The 19,222-nt window shown below is 35.8% G+C and overlaps 2 protein-coding genes across 4 annotated transcripts; one reads left to right on the plus strand and one right to left on the minus strand.

Moving 5' to 3' along the window:
• Positions 1-663: 663 nt before the first annotated feature.
• LOC121414778 (peroxisomal sarcosine oxidase-like) lies at positions 664-6,453 on the plus strand. Its single transcript, XM_041607835.1, has 5 exons — positions 664-915; positions 1,922-2,057; positions 3,999-4,562; positions 5,492-5,635; positions 6,210-6,453. Exons 1-5 carry the CDS (start codon positions 784-786, stop codon positions 6,449-6,451), a joined length of 1,218 nt encoding a protein of 405 aa, XP_041463769.1. The 5' UTR covers positions 664-783; the 3' UTR covers positions 6,452-6,453.
• A 3,147-nt stretch (positions 6,454-9,600) lies between these two features.
• Positions 9,601-18,126, minus strand: LOC121415553. 3 transcript variants are annotated; one of them, XM_041608800.1, is made up of 6 exons: positions 18,019-18,126; positions 14,826-14,987; positions 13,783-13,924; positions 12,817-13,380; positions 11,420-11,563; positions 9,601-10,762 (listed from the first exon to the last, which is right to left on the minus strand). In XM_041608800.1, the coding sequence occupies exons 2-6, from the start codon at positions 14,946-14,948 to the stop codon at positions 10,512-10,514; spliced, it is 1,224 nt and encodes a 407-aa protein (XP_041464734.1). In that variant the 5' UTR covers positions 14,949-14,987; positions 18,019-18,126; the 3' UTR covers positions 9,601-10,511. The 3 variants fall into 3 exon arrangements, with proteins under 3 accessions (XP_041464734.1, XP_041464735.1, XP_041464736.1); XM_041608801.1 differs by having other exon boundaries at positions 17,903-18,102; XM_041608802.1 differs by lacking the exon at positions 18,019-18,126 and adding an exon at positions 17,801-17,888.
• Between the last annotated feature and the right edge of the window lie 1,096 nt (positions 18,127-19,222).

A 19,222-nucleotide genomic window follows, 5' to 3' on the forward strand; every position in this document is an offset into this window, starting at 1 on the left:
AATTTACATCAACATTCCCAGAAATAAATCGTTCTAGGGCCTTGTAAAATTTCGCCATAAAAACAAATATTTTTCTTATCTGCTTATATATACGATGTGACCAATTTATTGTATGTTAAGTGTCTGAATTGATGTTACCCGTGAAATATTGAAACAATATAAAAAATTATTAATTTTGAACGAACTTGTTTTATGCTGAGGGGCTGAGGAGCCGTGGGGATTTCAACTTCAAGGAAAAGTTCATCCTTAAAGAAAGTGTTTTTTGTAACACCAGAAAAATAATGATAAATGATATTGGTGAATGTATTAGGAAAACTCCATCAAAGAAAATTACTAGAATTATAATTTATTTTTTTACGTTAATGTGCAGCTGCTCCACATATGTTATGTAATATGAAAGCACAAATTTCAATTCTTACACGGTTCATAATGACAAATTGTTCGTTCTTTCACGAGCGATGTGAAATAATCGGTCTGCTGATATACTGAGAAATAAAATTTCCAACATTTTGAGAAAATGACTTTTGGTTGCTTTTTTTCCTACTATAAAATATATGAAAAGGCTTCTCGCACGTGAAAAAATAAAAAATTACCATCTAAAGGAAAAATGTGGTTATTTGAATGGCCATTATATCCCCCCTCCTCCAGACACCCATTTTCAAACCGTTCATTCCGCAGCCCATGTTTTTCTTTTTTGATTTTCACGTTTTTCTTTTATCAAGGTGATCTGTTTAATTTAAATTTCTTGAATTAAGAAATCAATAACGGGAAGGTCTACTTATCATGGAAGAAACCCTGTATGATGTGTGTGTAGTTGGAGCTGGTATGGTGGGGTCAGCTGCTGCCAAATGGCTTTGTAAACTGCAACGGGAAACCAAAGTCTGCCTGGTTGGACCTCAAGAACCGACGAAAGAGGTAGGCCTACTTTCAGGTTTATGTAAGTCAGCATGATTTCAGGGGCGGATCCAGCTTTCGCCAATAGGGGGCCGAAAAAATACTTTCATCCATATTCTCCCCGATCGGCCGCTAAAAGTTGATTTTTGATGGTTTCTTGAAGGGTAGTCCTAACAGTTACTTCTAAAACCTAATTCTTATAAACAAGTGATTGTATCTCACATTAAAGCCCTAATTACATAATGCGAGCGCGAAGCGTGAGCTAAAATCTTTTCATGCATTCTGTCCTGAAAATTGAACACTATGAGCATGTATGTGATCAAGAACAAGATGCGTATGTAACTGAATAATTACTGCGAGCGCGAAGCACGAGCTGATAATTTTGATACACTGGTACCTCGAATAGGTGTTAAGGACTGTTTGCATTACCCATTGATATACACATTAACTATCAAATGATAAGAGTGCGAAGCGCGAGCTGAAAATTGTTGATAATTCGACCTAAAAAAATAGACATCCACTTTTTGTAATCATGAACGGGATAGGTATGTAATTAAACAATTGATACGTGCGCGAAGCGCGAGCTGAAAACGGAGATTTAGACAAAAAAATCGGACACTATTGTATTAATAAAAAGGATGGGTATCTTCCTACATAAATAATGCGAGCGCGAACATAACATTTTTGATATTCTGATCAGAAACTGGATAATTTGAGCACGTTTAAATAGAGGACAAGCTGCGTATATTAATAAACATGCAACGCAGAGCTCGAGCTCTTTTTCTTTTCTTTTCATTTCTTTTTTACATTTAGACCTAGAATCTGGACATTTTAAACACATTTGTTTTACATTATGAAAAAAGAAAGGTATCTTCCAAGAATAAGGTATTATACTGTACTTTCACCAATGTATACGTTCGAATGATACCTTAATGTACTTTAAATGCTCTTAACCATTACATCCAGTAGTTGTGTGTATATTTTAATTAGAAATAATTGAAATCTACTTTTAATCAAATTTTATAAGGAATGGCAGAAGAGGGAGATATTTTCAGCCCACTATGATGAAGGACGACTGACCAGAGAGATGGACGAACATCTTATTTGGGCCACTCTAGCTCAGAGGTCAATTAAACAATTCAGAGATATCGAGAGGGAAAGTGGTGAGTAGTTTTAAAGATCTTAGAATATTCTGCAAATCAATTTAACCTGATATCAAATAATAATGTAATTACATGTATGTAAATAACTGAAGTGTCACGACTTCGATTCGGAACATGATTTTTATGTATTATACCATAGAGCTAGATTATACAGTGGTGCTAAAAAGTAAGCGAACCACTCCTGGGACCTGTTGCATAAACTTTTTACCTGAGAAAACTCTGGTAAAAAATGAAAACTAAGGTTAGTCTGATTTCTGCCATTGACTTTAACACAGGACAAAAACTCTGGTAAAAACAACCTGAGTTTTCTCAGGGAAATATTTTTATGCAAAGGGCCCCTGAAGATGAACATATTTCAAGTGTTCAGGTCTGCCATGTTTTAGATATTTAATTGTGCAGCCAGGTGATAGAAATATTACCTTCACATAAAGTTTGTTTCTCTGGGCTCGCTGAACATTGCAGTGTTTTCTTCATTTCCATTCAACACTCAGCATGGACTGAGTGCATTTTCTGATGGGGTTCAATAACTTTATAGAATCACTGTATGTATGAGAGCAAATTCCCCCCCCCCCTTCAAAAAAAAGGAAGTAAAAGAATGTTTGAAAAATAAAGGGTAATAGGATTCAGAACGGCCCTGACGGCCCTGGGGAAGAACAGTCTGCTGGCTGAGGTAGGCATCGTGCTTTAATAAATAGAATAAACAAAAAAATAAGATAATAACAATAATAATAAATTATTACAATAATAATGATGATGAAAATGATAATAATAATAGTAACAATAATTATAATAATAATTATAATTATAATAATAATAACAATAATGATAATAATAATAATAATAATGATAATAATAATATAATGAACAACAACAGAATATGTGGTTTCTTGAATTTTAAACTTTTAAAGTTTAGGCTCAAAATTCAATTGAATAAACCCTTATCATGACTATTCAAGCTGGGTACGTAGAGTGGACTCTCACGATATTCTGATTTTATCACCGATCGATGAATCGTCTCTCTGTGTCCTGTTGCATAAAAATCACTATTATCATGATTTTGGTAACTTCACAAAAATGGTAACTACCATATTAACAGTGCTGAAATGGGTACCTCAGGCTGAAAATAATATGATTTGAACAGATTAAGAAAAATCAGACAAAAAAAAATGAAAATTTGATCAAATAACATCTAAAGATTTGCGTTATTCCAGTGAAACGGTTCTGGGCATGTCTTCATGAATATTCAATGAGCAAACTGATGTCAAATCCCCACTTGTTCTTTTGTATTTTATTATATGAAATTTGGTTTGTTCAATTTTTTCCTTCAATTGTTCAATTTTTTCCTTCAAGAACCCAAAATATTGGAATAACAACTGATAAGTGCATTAGATATTCATTGCTGCAACTTATTTCATTATAAGGGAGACATATTACTCACAATAATGAATTAAGATTTTATGTACTAACATAAGAAAATTTTTTAAAATCGTCAGCTCATCTTATATTTATGACGACGTGCATGTAACTGTTTTCACAATATATTGCTAACCTTTAAAATTCAATAACTTCATTATTTGTTATCAGATTTTGATGATATTTTCACCATTTTGCTCGGTGAATTTTAGACTATTCATTTAGATATAAATATTTTCATCCCGGAGCATCCCTTTAAAAAAGTCAGGGATTCCATGGATTTACCATGTTACATTTATAGCAACTTTTATGAAACAGGGCCCTTATCAAGGTAACTTCATTAAAATGGGCAATCATTTCCTTAAATTTTTCTTCTTTTAACTCCTTACAAAAAGTAATATGGATATTTTTTTCTTACAGATCTGATGAATTTATGGACTAATCTTATGGAATGTTCTTCTCAGCCGATCTAATTTTAATTTATTGGCCTTTTCTCTTTCTTTCTATATTTTTTTTGTGGGGGGGCAGGCATCAGGATTTACCAAGAAGTGGGATGTGCCTTTGTTGACATCCGAGGCGAAGATAGCTTGCAAGTTACGAAAGAGAATGCAGAAAAGACGGGTGTCACGGCCTACAAGGCTTTAGACTCCGTTGGACTTCGAGAACAGTTTCCTTATCTTCATATCGAGCCAAACTGGGAGTTCCTGCTTAACACCGAGAATGCCGGATACGTCAGTCCGAGAAATCTCGTCGCAGCTCAGCAGAAAATAGCCTCGTCTCACGGCTGTCAAGTCATCAATGAAGTTGTTATCAAAGTTGATGAAGATACCGATGGTGATTTCGTGAAGGTCCTTTGCCAAAGTGGCCGTCAAGTCTCCGCCAAGCGAGTGCTCCTCTGTACTGGGGCTTTTTCAAATTACTATGACTTGTTACCTGGCGATAAAAAGATCGATTTCAGACCTATGAAAATTTTCGTAGTTAAACCAGAAGTCAGCGAGGAATATGCCAAGAGTCATGCAGACATGCCTTGTATGATAAGCAATATTCCAGGGAAATTGAGTTATATTCTTCCTCCCATTAAATACCCCGACGGTAAGGAAACCTATCCAATTATTTCTGATCCTGCATGGTTTATTCATTTCCTTTTAAATATCTATAAGTGTTTAATTCGATACAATGTAGGGTTGCTAGTATGACACTCTAGGCCCATAGAAGTTGGTATATTAATGAAATGGGACCAAAGAAATAGTGGCATGAAATAATTAATTGGGGATACGATCATGGTAGCTGGGGGATTTAGTCATAATATCTCAATAAGCTGAGTGATCACAAGCTTGTATTAATGTCGATATGGTCGGTTTGTATCATTTATATACCAAAAATATTTAAATATACCCAGTGATTTCAGCTCTTATATTCAGTCTTATATTTATAATTATATTTGTGCTCACTGAGTCCTAGCTGTAGATCACCTCTGAAGATCAAAAATGATTCCTCCCCTCACAAATATTACGAAGTTTAAACTTTTCATCCAACATTGCTGATCGAGCTGTTAAATGTAATTATGTATGAAAAGATAATGTTAAGGATTCAAGTACAAATCATTTGCCATTATGATTAGAAATCGACCTCAAACAGAGGTAGACGCTAAGGCCCATATTCTGAAGTCGGGTTTACCTTAGACTATGATCTAACTCTGTGCTAAAATTATGGGAAGCCAAAATTGTCAAAATTATCATTAAGTTGTATTTTTCTTATGTTTACTGTGCTTTTTTCTGATTCATCGATAGTGAAGACAATCATCTTTTTATACTTCCTAGACAATTACTAATGGTTTAATATCAAAATGAGCTGAAATATGATATCTCTGCTGTTAGTGATTTATGTAACAATTGGCTGTCCTTACTTAAACCACAACTTTAAACCTGAGTTTAAGTTAAACCCGGCTTAAGAATACGGGCCTAAGAGTCGTAGTTCTAATGCGAAATAGTGTTCTTATTACTAAACTATTTGAATTCCAGGAAAGTATTACGTCAAGATCGGAGGTTATAAAGTGATAAATGTTGCCAGTGGACTTGAAGACATGGTCGAGTGGTTCCGGAATGAAGCACATCATGAAGATGATAAAGACACCATATTGGACATCTTAAAGTTCTTCCTTCCTGGTGAGTTACCCTGAAACATTCTTTGGCACTTCTTTTAAAGGGGGTATCTCATAGAACGCGGAGCGTCAGGGTTCTTTAATGTTCATGACATGAAGGGCTGTAAGAGAGTTCTGAAATATCTTTAAAGTCGCAAACAGTTTTCGCTATCGCAGAGATAAATTTTGGAAATGTTACCGATTTCTTCGTAAAATCTATTTTTTTTTTCGCAAACAGTTGCAAAACAGTCTTTGCAATTGGTTGTTAGACAGTGTCGCCGCGACTAGCCGGAGTTTTTCTGATTTGCCAATGGTAGCAACCACATAACCTAATAGCTCCTATTCAATCGAAAGTTATAATGTTCCTTTTCATACTTTCAAAAGAGCTTCCAAATAACTTTGATGTCGCCAATATCACTCAATATCATTCGTGAACTTTTGCACCGTTCGTTAGAAAAGTGATGAGAGTATAGCTACTATTTATTTGAACTACAGGGTTAAAGGAGAAGTCAAAGGTGAATCCAATTGCTAAGTAAATATTTTTAATACTGCATAACTTTTGAAACCTTACGATTTATTGTTTCTCTTCTTTGATATAGATCTGGCGCCAATTTCTGTACGAACTGCTCGCTGTGCAATCTCTCGTACCCCAACTGGGATGTTATACTGTGATATGATCTCAACACGCGTTGGAGTAGTGATGGGTTTGACCGGTAAGGGTGCCAAATCAAGCGATGAGATCGGACGAATGGCAGCAAAGATGGTCGCCAAGGGATCGTGGGACTATGATCTTCCCGCTGAACACTTTAAGTTGCGTTTCAAGTCCCCAAAGTCAAACTGAGGAGGGTGCTATCCCTCAAAAGCCAGAGCCATTAATGATCTTATATTAAGAGACACTCGCAATATTTTGTGATCTCGTTACTCATGACTCGGCGTCCGACTATGGAAGCTTAAAAGTGCCACCGAGATGTTGAGATAATTATCTTGGAAAGTCGACATCATGATAGAAAAGATCAGATGACGAGATCTGGGATCTCTTCATGTCGACATCTTTTAGAAGAGATGATCAGATGACGAGATCCCGGATCTCGTCATGTCGACATCTTTTAGAAGAGATGATCAGATGACAAGATCCCGGATCTCGTCATGTTGACATCTTTTAGAAGAGATGATCCGATGACAAGATCCCGGATCTCGTCATGTCGACATCTTGTAGAAGAGATGATCCGATGACAAGATCCCGGATCTCGTCATGTCGACATCTTGTAGAAGAGATGATCCGATGACAAGATCCCGGATCTCGTCATGTCGACATCTTGTAGAAGAGATGATCAGATGACAAGATCCCGGATCTCGTCATGTCGACATCTTGTAGAAGAGATGATCCGATGATGACAAGATCCCGGATCTCGTCATGTCGACATCTTGTAGAAGAGATGATCCGATGACAAGATCCCGGATCTCGTCATGTCGACATCTTGTAGAATGTCGATGTCGACATGAGATCCGTGATCATGTCATCTGATCATCTCTTCTGAAAGATGTGGACATGGTGAGATCCAGGATCTCGTCATCTGATCTTTTGCTGTCATGATGTCGACTTCCCAAGATAATTATTTCAACATCTCGGAGGCACTTTTAAGCTTCCATATCCGACCTCTTGGAAAAAGATAATTCTTGCTATGGGAAACTAATTAAACTTTCCTCCTGTGCTTACAGGGCTGCTTCCGTCTTTCCTTTTTTAAAGAGTATTTTACCAATTACATAACCAGTGTATAAAGAAAGCAAAATTCCCATGATAGTATGGGTATGTAAAGCGGTGACACTCCAGTTTGCTCGATTTGTTTGATGTTTTCTCACGTATTTACCTTGTTGAAACGAAAGTTCCTTTTAGTATGAAACTATGTTAGTGTAGTTCGAAAAAAGAAAAAGACACATTCTATAATTTTATCGGCTTTTTTTCATCTTAATGAAACTAATAATAGTGTTGATATTCTCAGATTAGGTTATTCTGATGGAGAACTAACTAGGACTAATAAAACTAGATGGATGGACTTAATTATAAGCATCATGTATCTACATGTACATCCCTTTATAGGACTACACTAATGTAATTCGGTGCGGGATGCAAGGTGGCATGGTGACATGCAAGCACGTGGCCCGGGGGCCACTTCCATTCACGAGTGGATACCATGCGCGACCATGGGGTCTGGAAAAGCACCACAAACATGTAATTTTCATAACATAACCCTTAACAAGTATTGGCGTGTGAAACCCTTCCCTTAACAAGTATTGGAAACAAAACGATACTCTTAGCAAATATTCACTGAAATGAACCCCAAAACAAGTACAGGAATGTTTTATTGTTACGGGTCCTTCGGTCGTCGGATTTACCTTATTTGGTTTAGTACGACCCCACCGTCTACACCTCGCGCAAATCGGACTCTAAACACGAAGTGTTGGGGCAAAAAGGAAATCCTTTATAAAACATTTCAATTTTGTTTTATCATCCCCGCAATTTCGACCCTAAACACGTAATTTTCCTAGCGAAATAGATACCCTCTTTAATATTATTTTTGTGTTTTTGACACCCTTATCACGTTACGTACGTAACGTGCCCTATCGTGAAAAAGACATCCCTTTTACGTGTTTTTGGTCGCGCATGGTATCCACTCGTCAATGAAAGTGACCCCCCCTCCCTATAAGGGCATGTTGATGTTTTATCGCTTTTTTATTGTGTATACTGCTATAATGTCTTTTACAGTACTCGGTTCACCATTAATAACCGAAGTGCTAACAAAGTTTATATTGATTGTGCTGTCGAAGCAGATTATTGATGGACCATGCAACTGCGTTTATTACCCAAATATCTTTGGGGTCGATTTGAAGCAAATTTTAATGTGCAATAAACATTTTCATAGGGACTAGTCATCGGAGATTATTGACCATTTGATTTGATTAAATAAATGCACCCCCACACTTCTACATTTATCCGAGCATTAGCTCATGTCAAACAGATAATCAGTGACATTTACTATCAAACAATGTATTTTACGACACCCTTAACGATGTTTTGCCTTTATCTTTGTATGCACATGTACTGGTTGGTCTACAACCTCTTCGTCTAATTTCTATTTGGTCTCATACCACATGGTCTTATCCTACTTTGTCTACAACCAGCACACCATTTAGTTTAATATATTGTTTACCATTCTGTCTAATTTCCTATTAGACAGAATTCTATCATGATTTCATCTCATATCTACTTGGTCGAACAGAAGTCTGCATTCGAAATGTTTGTGAACCAGATGACAAAGTCAAAATCATGAATAGAGTAGATTTTAGCCCAAATGAAAATTACACTAAGTGGAGTTTAGGCCAAGTGTATAATGTAGGTCAAAACGGTAATTGGACTGAATAAGACCGAATGAGTTTGGCCCGTTTGGAATGAGACTATCCAATAGACCCAACGCTTGGAGACCAAGTGATAGACTGTATTGCAGAAGTTGTATACCGTACATTTTGTTAAATTTTCATGTAATGCTGTGTATCTTATTTTGGTTTTATGTTCCGTGATTTAAGTTTGAAATTTATAAAAATTGATTATGTAATCCTTTACCACGTTCTCCTTTCGTGGACCTTATTGCTGGCCTTGATACGGGCCTTGATGATTTATTCTACTGCGAGGAGCACAATGTGGTATCGCGAGTAGAATACGACGCAGCAACTTCATGTGGGTCACTAACTGTAGTTAGGATGAAAGAACGTATCCTTCCGTCTACCAATTCTGTGTTCTGGATCACAAAAATATAATACTTACGTAGGAAAATATTTCGTCAATTTAAATAAACTTCAATAACACAATGTGATATTTTTTTAAAAGTTTATTTTCCCATTTCCCTCGATCGAAAGTACATGCATTTGAAATATAATGAAAATAAAATCTCTGAAATATATGTATATATATATATATATATATACAATATGATATAATGTTAGATGTGATAATAATGATGGTCATGATTATCAAGAAATGAACTGAATTGAAATTGACAAGAAGAAGAAAATCAAAAACATTACGACGGGAATAAGGATTAGTTTTCTCCCATTATGGTTTTTTTTTTGGGGGGAGGGGTATTTTGTTTTTCTGGAGCCGAATGGGTCTCGGGCTTCATCCTATAAATTTTCAAATGGTAGATCAAATATCTTAATTAAAATATGCTATGATGCAATTTACAACCTATACATGATTAATATTTTTTTTACTTCAGAGTTGCATGTAAAAGAGTGAGCTATGGAGGAATGTCTGTCAATCGTTGTGCTTATAATCCATGGGCTTATACAGTAATATGAAAATATTTAGAAAATCATCGTCAGATAATGGGGTGGTACTCCTCGGTGTCACTATATATCAAAGTGGTTCCAGTCACATCTACGATTATTTTTTAAATAGAATCTTTGGTGGTGCAGTCATAAACTTATGTCAAATCATAGAATCAAATTATTTTGTAGAATTGCCAAAATGATATGCAAGATTGAAAACACCCCACCTTCCCACCACCGTGTTAAATTTAACTGATATCAAAACCCATGGTACTATTTAACCGATAGCGATGCCTCTTTTCCATCTATTTACTGGCTCCATATTTCAACAGACCAACAACTACTCGAATCATCAAGATTTTCATATCATTTGGGCTGGTCAAAAGTTCCTCATGTACATGGAAACAAATGCCGCGCGAGCAGGTTGGGATTAGAGACAAAATCAAATATACCCTTTCCCAAGCTGACTTTGATCGACTATATTTGCCCAGCCAAAGGTTTTGGACTCTGGACAGTTAATGCAACATAGGTGGATAAATATAAAATTGACATAAAATTCTGACTCAAACCTCCATCTTCTAAAGCTTTCCATGGAGTACGTTCTTCTTACATTGAACTTTGAACAGATCCGAATTTAAGTCATAATTCCAGGATCCTTTTGAGATCATGCTTGCACCCATCCGTCCGATTTCGTTGCTACACTTTGCCCCAAGCCCGTTCATACCAATGAGTACACCAAGACGAGGGTTTAACATGTCACAGAAGAGCTGACCAGTAGGGGTGACTGAGGCAATGCAAGAATCTGTCGTCAGACCTAGTGGTCGAATATCTATTTCCACAGCAAGAAAAATGAAAGAAAAGGGAGATAATTACAAAAAATGTCTTCCATCTACACATCAACTGAGATAAAGAGTATAACAAATGTACTTCATTCAATAAATACTCATTAATTCGTTTGTTCCATCGGTTTGATTTATAATTTTTTTCCATGATTCACCTGAACACAATTCTAAATAATTATGATGAAAGGCAAACATATATATTTTTTTTACAAATCGATCTCAATTACAGATTAATGCATCAAATTGAAAATAGAAAGGTGAACTGACGAAAATCCAATCTATGGCCCACTATCTTTCTTTCTGTTTCTATCTCGCGTTCTATATATCTCTCTCACACACACACACATACACCCACACACACGCCCTAACACCATGTTTAGATCCCCACCTGAAACATGAACAATTTAGAAATATAAATAAGATTATTCTAATTTGTTGATAAAATTGGACGTTAAGATTCTGAATGTTATTCAAAGATTCATCACTGTTTTGAATCAAAATAATTCAGTGAGATCTTTCTCTTAGTGTTTTTTTATTCTTTATATTTCTTTATTTCATTCTCTATGACTTCCTCTCTCTATCCATCCATCCATCTTTCTTCCTCTTTCAATCACGCCCTCCAAGTAATCTTCGAGCCCAATTACCTGGTACCAGTTCTCGTAGCACATCTAATGTCTTTGAGGTATCATAGTTTTTCCCATGACTTCGGAACCATTCTGCCGCTCCTTGGATATCATCGAACTGATTATCCAGACTGAACCACAATCCAAGCTTCAAGTAGTACTTCCCTACAGGAAATCGAAAATGGTATAGGTTTTAAAGGGGTGGTCCAGGCTGAAAGTAATTATAGCTTAATAAATAGAGTAGAAATGGTATAGGTTTTAAAGGGGTGGTCCAGGCTGAAAGTAATTATAGCTTAATAAATAGAGTAGAACTCACTGAGCAAAGTGCCAAAAATTTCGTCAAAATCGGACAACAAATAACAAAGTTAATTGAATTTTAAAGTTTAGTAATATTTTGTAAAAACAGTCGTCATGAATATTCATGAGGTGGGATGATGATGTCACGTCTCCACTTGTTCTTTTGTATTTTATTATATGAAATTAGGTTTATTCAATTTTTTTCCTCCAAGAACTCGAAAAATTGGATTGACAAATGATTTATTGCATTAGATATTTATTGCTGTAACTTATTTCATTATAAGGGAGACATTTTATTCACACAAGTATGAAACAATGAAAAAATATGATTTTATGTAATAACACAAGGAAACGGAAAGTGGAGATGTGACATCATCAGCTCGCCTAATGAATATTCATGACGATTGTTTTCACAAAATATTGCTAAACTTTAAACTTCAATAACTTTATCATTTGTTATCCGATTTTGATGAAATTTTCGGCGTTTTGCTCAGTGAAGTCTACTCTGTGTATTAAGATATAAATATTTTCAGCCTGGACCACCCCTTTAATAATCATTGAACCTACAGCTCATGACAAAACTACGGAAGCTTTGAAGTAGTCCGCTGGGCAAACCCTTCCCTCGAGTTGTGGGTCTGAATGGGCAGCCTACTCATGCCTTGTATACTGAAGGCCCTGAAACAGCAAGTTTTGCATGTGCTAGTCTTTGCGTGGAGACCCACTTGTTGATCAAAGTTTCAATCAGGGTCTGTGCCTGCAGACTACCTCTGAAGTGCCCTCTACTTGACGAGGTAATACTTGTAAGTGGACTTTTGTACATTTTATAAATCAGCATGGCAAGACAACGTATTTCGCCATGTCGACAAGTAACTTTTCTTATTATAAGTTTACTTGACAAGATTACAGATACATGATGTATGCCTATAATCATGCAGAAATAATACATTCGACATTGCAAGATGAAAGTAAAAAATTGTACATTCTTGTATAATAACTGTATGCTACTATAATTCTGTCTTAAAGATATGACACTTTTAATTTGAAATTTACAAATTTATTAAAGCAGATCGAAAACTTGTTTCTTTGTTATTGATTTGGGTGTAATTAATAAAAATCCTTACCATCGGGATATTTGATCGGAGGCAGAACGTAACAGTTCTTGTTATCCAGAAGCATACTTGGCATGTCCGACATCTTCATCGCATCTTGTTCCGATAACTCAGCCTTTACTACAAAAGTCTTGCACATATTGAAATCAAGCTTCCTATCCTTAGGAAGAATACTATGGAAATTGGTAAACGCCCCTGTGCAAAGGAGAACACGTCTGGCAAAAATCATCCTCCCGCTCTCGGACGACACTCGCATCACTGTGTCTCCATCTTGTGACGTCACTTCACTAACGGTGGTCACCACTTCATGTATCACGTCACAGCCGAGCGATGACGCAATCTTCTGTTGAGCGGCGACGAGTTTCCGAGGGCTGATGTGGCCAGCCCTCTTAGCCGTCCAAATGCATTCGCTATCATGGTTCACCCGAAGATATGGGAATTTCTCTTGGAAAGTCTTACAGTTGAAGATCTCGTGCTGAATTGCTAGTTTTCGAGCAGTTTCCTTGAATTTTTGCATATTTTGATTTCCCTTGGTGTCGATGAAAGCACATCCAACCTCATTGTAAAATTTGATTCCTGTTGGGAACAAATTGGCTTAATTTGACTCAACGCATATTTTCTAATAATGTTCATTAACTATACAACTTCTATAATCATTATTCCATGTTTTATAATGACAATAATAAGTTGATTACTAATCACCAACTTACAATATATAATTTCTAGACACTCGAACATACGCACACTGATCGCCTGGACTCTTTTATCCGTCGACACATGAGAATAGATAACTAGTATCGTAGGACAAAAATGCTGGACCATCACTGTTATTATTACTTTCACTATAAATTATCATCCTAGCACTTATCGTCATTATCATCGTAACGTAACCTTTCTCGACACTAACATAATTACTCAATCTTGTTAAAAAATACTTTTTTTCGTTTCAAAGCAAAAACAAACGAAATACAAACTTACCACTTTCTTCTTCAATTTCTTTGTATCTTTGGATAGATCTTTTTCCTAGCAGCCCCCATGTATAATCAGCATCCAGCTCCCTCGTCACCCTACCCTCGTCATAATGAGATGCAAAAACTTCCCGCCTCCCATCATTCCATTCCTACATCGCGATCGTTAAAAAATATACACAGGGATGAATAAATAATGCATAACATACATCAATACAGATATAATAGAAAATGCTGAAATTTATAAAGTGACTATGTAGTGAATACATCAATTGTGTAATTTAGTAAGTTGATGATTTAGTTTAGTCTTATTTGTTTATGGTCGGTACACATTATGAAGGATTTTAAAATCCACATATTTCTCTTTTCAATCTCTCTCAATTCATATAAGCTAGACGTTGACTTATTATACAATTTATCATATTTTTTTTGTTTATCCAAGTAAGGAATCTGGAAAGACTGGGCTCTTACAATTCAATTGTCAACAAACATAATATTGAATTCTACTTCATCTCACGTACTCTCATTGATACATGGATTAGTCAGGATAATATAAGCCGACACGTCAGTTGCATACTTGCACTGAAAATGGTATATACTCGAGAGTTCATTTTTCTAAAATACGCAAATTGTATATTCCATGAGGTTTAATCTAAAATGAATAAGGATTCGCCATTCCGGACTAAAGATTCGTTAATCCCACAATAAGTTTCGTTATTTCGAAGGTTTGTTGGTCCGAAAAATCCCACAGTAAGGTTCGCGTTTCCGAAGGTCTGTCGGTCCGAAAGATGGAATAATTTTCGTTTGTACGGAAATAACATTATGAACTGTATGGGCCTCGGGCCATAAACGAAACTTAATTTCGATTTCGGTACCATGTTTCTGTTTTGGGATTAACCAACCTTTAACATAATTCATTTTCGGGGTGGGTTGGGATTACCGAACTTTCGGACTTAAATGTACCTTAAGAATGTTGAACTGTCTGAGCTATATAGCATTCGTGCTTTTTCGGATAAACGAACTTTCGGAATAACGAGTTGAAAATTCATTCACCTTTTCGGTTGGCTCAAGGGGCCCAATTAGACAGATTTTAGTGTCCTGTTGCAGTTTGCAAAGCCATTTGGCAGCAGCTGACCCCACCATACCAGCTCCAACTACACACACATCATACACCATCTTGACCTAGATCGCGAGCCGTTAATTGGTCCACAAATTCTGAAAAATAAATTGATGTACATGATTATACAAATCGAGTGACCATGTGGTTCTCACGAAGCCTACATGTATATAGCAACCCTTGAGAATCAAGTGCTAAGCGCGTTCCGTATATGGGGGTATCCCCCTCCCGCGCTTCTTTTATCTTTCTTTCTCTCTTTCTTCATTTGTTTTACCTAAATGACGTCGTACATATTTGTTTATATTTGTATATTGTGTTATTATTGTGTTAGTTATTTTATACTATGGTCTCTGGTCTGTTCATTTTTTTAAACTGTTTTAAAAAGACGCCCTGCAGTTAAACATTCATCATTCAACGTGAAAGTACAGAGTAGGCTTATCACACCCCCTTGGAATGGAATTTATATTCAAATTTTGATGCTAGCCTTTGTGTATAATCTAATGAAGTTTTTATCCGCAAATATAGAGAACATCGATAACTGGGTTGGAGATGGATGCAACCCGGGACCGTTGGGCTTTGGAATATCGTCAAAGAAGATGAAATATTAAGTTCTTCCCGAAGGACGTGAACTGTATGAACTCAGGCTAGCGAATAAATGAGAATCATCACCACTCATCTTACCTCACCACCGGGATAATACAATATATATATATATATAGTAAAGAAATGGATGAAGAGAACAATGGTAGACGTAGCTTAAATCAAGGTTCCCCAGAGCTATCTACCCTTTGGAAAAATTGGTTATGCCGAAAAAATGTCTCTGCCGGGAATCGAACCCGGGCCCCCAGCTTTGAACGCCGGTGCCTTAACCACTAGACCACAGAGACGGGCTAGTGGCTAGGCCGACCGAGATCCGATTGACCGTCAGAAAGACAGATTTTCGACACTATACCAATTACCTTTGTCGGGTGAAGGTGGGTTTTGAACAATGACAAGCCGTCATGCCTCATCTGGATCAAAGCTATTGCTTCGATACAGTACACGTATGTGAGAAAGTATACAAATGTGTGAAGCTATACATGTACAACAGCTGTGGCAACTCTTTTATTTAAATATTGTAAAGAAATGGATAACCAATTTTTCCAAAGGGTAGATAGCTCTGGGGAACCTTGATTTAAGCTACGTCTACCATTGTTCTCTTCATCCATTTCTTTACAATATTTAAATAAAAGAGTTGCCACAGCTGTTGTACATGTATAGCTTCACACATTTGTATATATATATATATATATATATATATATATATATATATATATATATATATATATATATATATATATATATATATATATATATATATATATATATATGTGTGTGTGTGTGTGTGTGTGTGTGTGTGTGTAAAGTTATACATGTACAACAGACATATATATATATATTTATATGTCTTATACATATACAGTTGAGGCCGAATGTTTACATACATGGAATTCAGTGAAATATGTTTGCTTGCCAGACATCATAAAATTTAGTATATCTTCAGAAATATAAATACTTCGATGACAAATTTGGTATCAAATGAAAGAGCGTATTAAGCTCTTTCTCATGATTGGGATGCTATTAGGATTTAAGTATATTTCAGGTGGAATTTATCAGTACCAAATGTTTTCTACTATTTGATATTATATTTTCAACTATCGTTTCGTTGAAATATATTAATGTCAAATCTATGATTTATATTAAATTCTCTATCATGATATGTCACCACTGAACAAAAAGTGTAGTCTGAAATGTTTGTGTTGAGAAGTAACTAGCATAAACATGAAATGTGTTTGTCAAGTTTTTATTTTTAATTTGTCTAAAATATAAAACCTTTTTGGAAAAAAATTCACCTAAATATTTGTCAGCTCCTGATGATAAAGCAATGTGATAAAGGGGCATGACATACTCATTTGTTTGGTATCAAATTCATCATGATAGCACAAACATTTTATAAGATACAGTGAATTTTATGTTTGGCAAGTGTCAACTTTTCTTTGAATTTCATGTGTGTATGTAAACATCTGGCCTTAACTGTCCTTAACTGTATATATATATATATATATATATATATATATACACACACACACACACACATTCCATGCAATCCATATACTTTCTTTCTTCATTCACAAACTAGTAATATTGAGATAGAGATACAAAAAAATGTTATAAGGTCACTGATGCACCTATGGAATTGAGCTGTGCGATTGACTGTTGCTAATTCTGATGTTTCATACCCCTCCCCGGGACCCCTACCCCCTCCAATTACACCTTTATTAAAGGGGTGTCACCTTTATAACTGAATGCTCTTGGCCAGGTCACCGATTGTTTATTCTGTGTTCTGAAGTAGCTATACACAGTAAAAATGACCAGTTGTTGGCGGACATTGACCCAGAGGAGACAATGATTGGAGGGACAATGTATTATTTGTGAACAATGTCTCCTCCGGGTCTCGGTCCGCCAACAACGCTGTTTACCATATATCTTTAAAAAATAATCTATAGGCATAGTTGTTTAACTGTAAAAAGCTACTGTAAGCATGATAAGGTTCATATAATATAAGGCGTTGCATAACATTTTCAACAGCATTTGTACTGTGCAGGTCAAGGAAAAACGGGAGTCACAGACTAACGATCACACTATAACATGTATAAGCTAGTATGGTAAGCTAGCTAGCTAGTATACAATGACTGGTCATTTTCCTAGCCCCCATGCAAATCCGGCCAAACTTGGAAATATATACTGCATGCGTGTGAGCTATAATATGGTCATGCATATTGATTGATGCTTCCGGTTTGTCCAAGACCGCCTATAACTAAAATGATTATTGAGGAACAGAAATCTTCATGTATTATCAAAATTATATTACCTCCACGATACTAAAGAAGAGAGCACCCGACCTCGCACTAGGCCTAGGCCTGTATGGACAATACAAAAACCCTGCAAAATATAGACTGCACATACTAATTACCGAGAAAATTGCTGGAAAGGCTTCGGTGAGAAGTAGATATCATCTACGACTGGCGTGATTACTTATTGTCATTTCTCTATTCATGTTATCTGTATCTCGCTATCAAACGTACTCACATGTGATGTGGACCAGGGGTGATGTGCAGATATCAAAGCTGACAATCGACTCGAAAACGTTAGTTGCAAGGTCCATGGTTGCACTGATGGTCCGGACTGATGGATTGGTGTAGGTTTATATACAGTCTTCGTTGCATTGTGCATTCATGCACGTGGTATACTGGAATAAGGCCTTGGTAATTATGTAATCAATATAGACCCATCTTTCCATTGCGATCTATTACGTAATAAGTGATACAGTTAAGGTTGGCTTGATGTGCAGTATGTTTATGCCATGGAGCTTGGAATTATGTTATCTTTTGGATTATTATATTGAATGTATGTGCTGTCTTTTTTCATTTTATTTGTATTATGCTGAATTAATTGTTTAAGTAGAATTAGATATTATACGTATCACCTAGCTGCTACAAGAACAATTAAAGAATCGCTATAATTGTTACGGATAATGACATAAATATTAAATTAAATCGAATTCTTTATCTTTGCTTTAATTTGTATTATTACGAGCAAGTCGAGCATTCAATAACAATATAACAAATTATAAGGGTTTTTGTGCTTAGATTTTTATAAATTATACTTATTTGATCATGCCGCTGGTCTCAGTAGGCCTACCTGCATACCCACCAATCAACTCTCTGGAGCAATCGGGCCCAAAATGTGTTTTAGGGTTCTGACATGACTATATTAATGTAGAAAAGATTCTAAAAATACACTGTTTAAAAAAAAAACCCTGATTTCACAGAAAAAGAGAAGATTTTGCAGAAAGGAATAACAGAATCATTCTGTAAATTCATAAAACAGCTAGAATTTTTCTGTTTTTAACAGAATTTAACAGAACAGGTCTGTTTAAAAGGGGAAAGAGCGTTTTCTGAAAGGAAATTTGTAAGGTTCCATACATCAAATACCAATTTCCTGTAAGCGTGGTAAGATTACGCAATCTGCTTAGATTACAGGTGTTCTCGAGACTCTAGCTGCTGCAAGATCTATAACTTCTTTTATTTTAAAGATAAATTTTCTAACAGTGTAGATAGAAGCAAGTGAGCAAAAATTTGGACCTTTACAAAAATCTGTTTTATTTCTTTTTAGATTTTGATATTAATATTCAGAAAAATGAAATAATATTTCATTCTATCCCATTTTATTTTCCTTCCCTTTCTTTCCTTTTATACACTTTTCTTGGTCATGAAATCTTAAAGGGATGGTC

The sequence above is a fragment of the Lytechinus variegatus genome, chromosome 5 (assembly GCF_018143015.1).
Source record: "Lytechinus variegatus isolate NC3 chromosome 5, Lvar_3.0, whole genome shotgun sequence".
Lineage (NCBI taxonomy): Eukaryota > Metazoa > Echinodermata > Echinoidea > Temnopleuroida > Toxopneustidae > Lytechinus > Lytechinus variegatus.

Excerpts from the sequence above, each read along its gene's own strand:
- LOC121414778 (XM_041607835.1), top strand. The coding sequence starts at position 784 with ATGGAAGAAACCCTGTATGATGTGTGTGTAGTTGGAGCTGGTATGGTG. Across the intron at positions 916-1,921 it reads CTCAAGAACCGACGAAAGAG|GAATGGCAGAAGAGGGAGAT; the intron begins GTAGGCCTACTT and ends AAATTTTATAAG. Across the intron at positions 4,563-5,491 it reads TCCCATTAAATACCCCGACG|GAAAGTATTACGTCAAGATC; the intron begins GTAAGGAAACCT and ends TTTGAATTCCAG.
- LOC121415553 (XM_041608800.1), bottom strand. The coding sequence starts at position 14,948 with ATGGTGTATGATGTGTGTGTAGTTGGAGCTGGTATGGTGGGGTCAGCT. Across the intron at positions 13,925-14,825 it reads CCCTTGAGCCAACCGAAAAG|GAATGGAATGATGGGAGGCG; the intron begins GTGAATGAATTT and ends ATCGCGATGTAG. Across the intron at positions 10,763-11,419 it reads GCTACGAGAACTGGTACCAG|ATATTCGACCACTAGGTCTG; the intron begins GTAATTGGGCTC and ends CTGTGGAAATAG.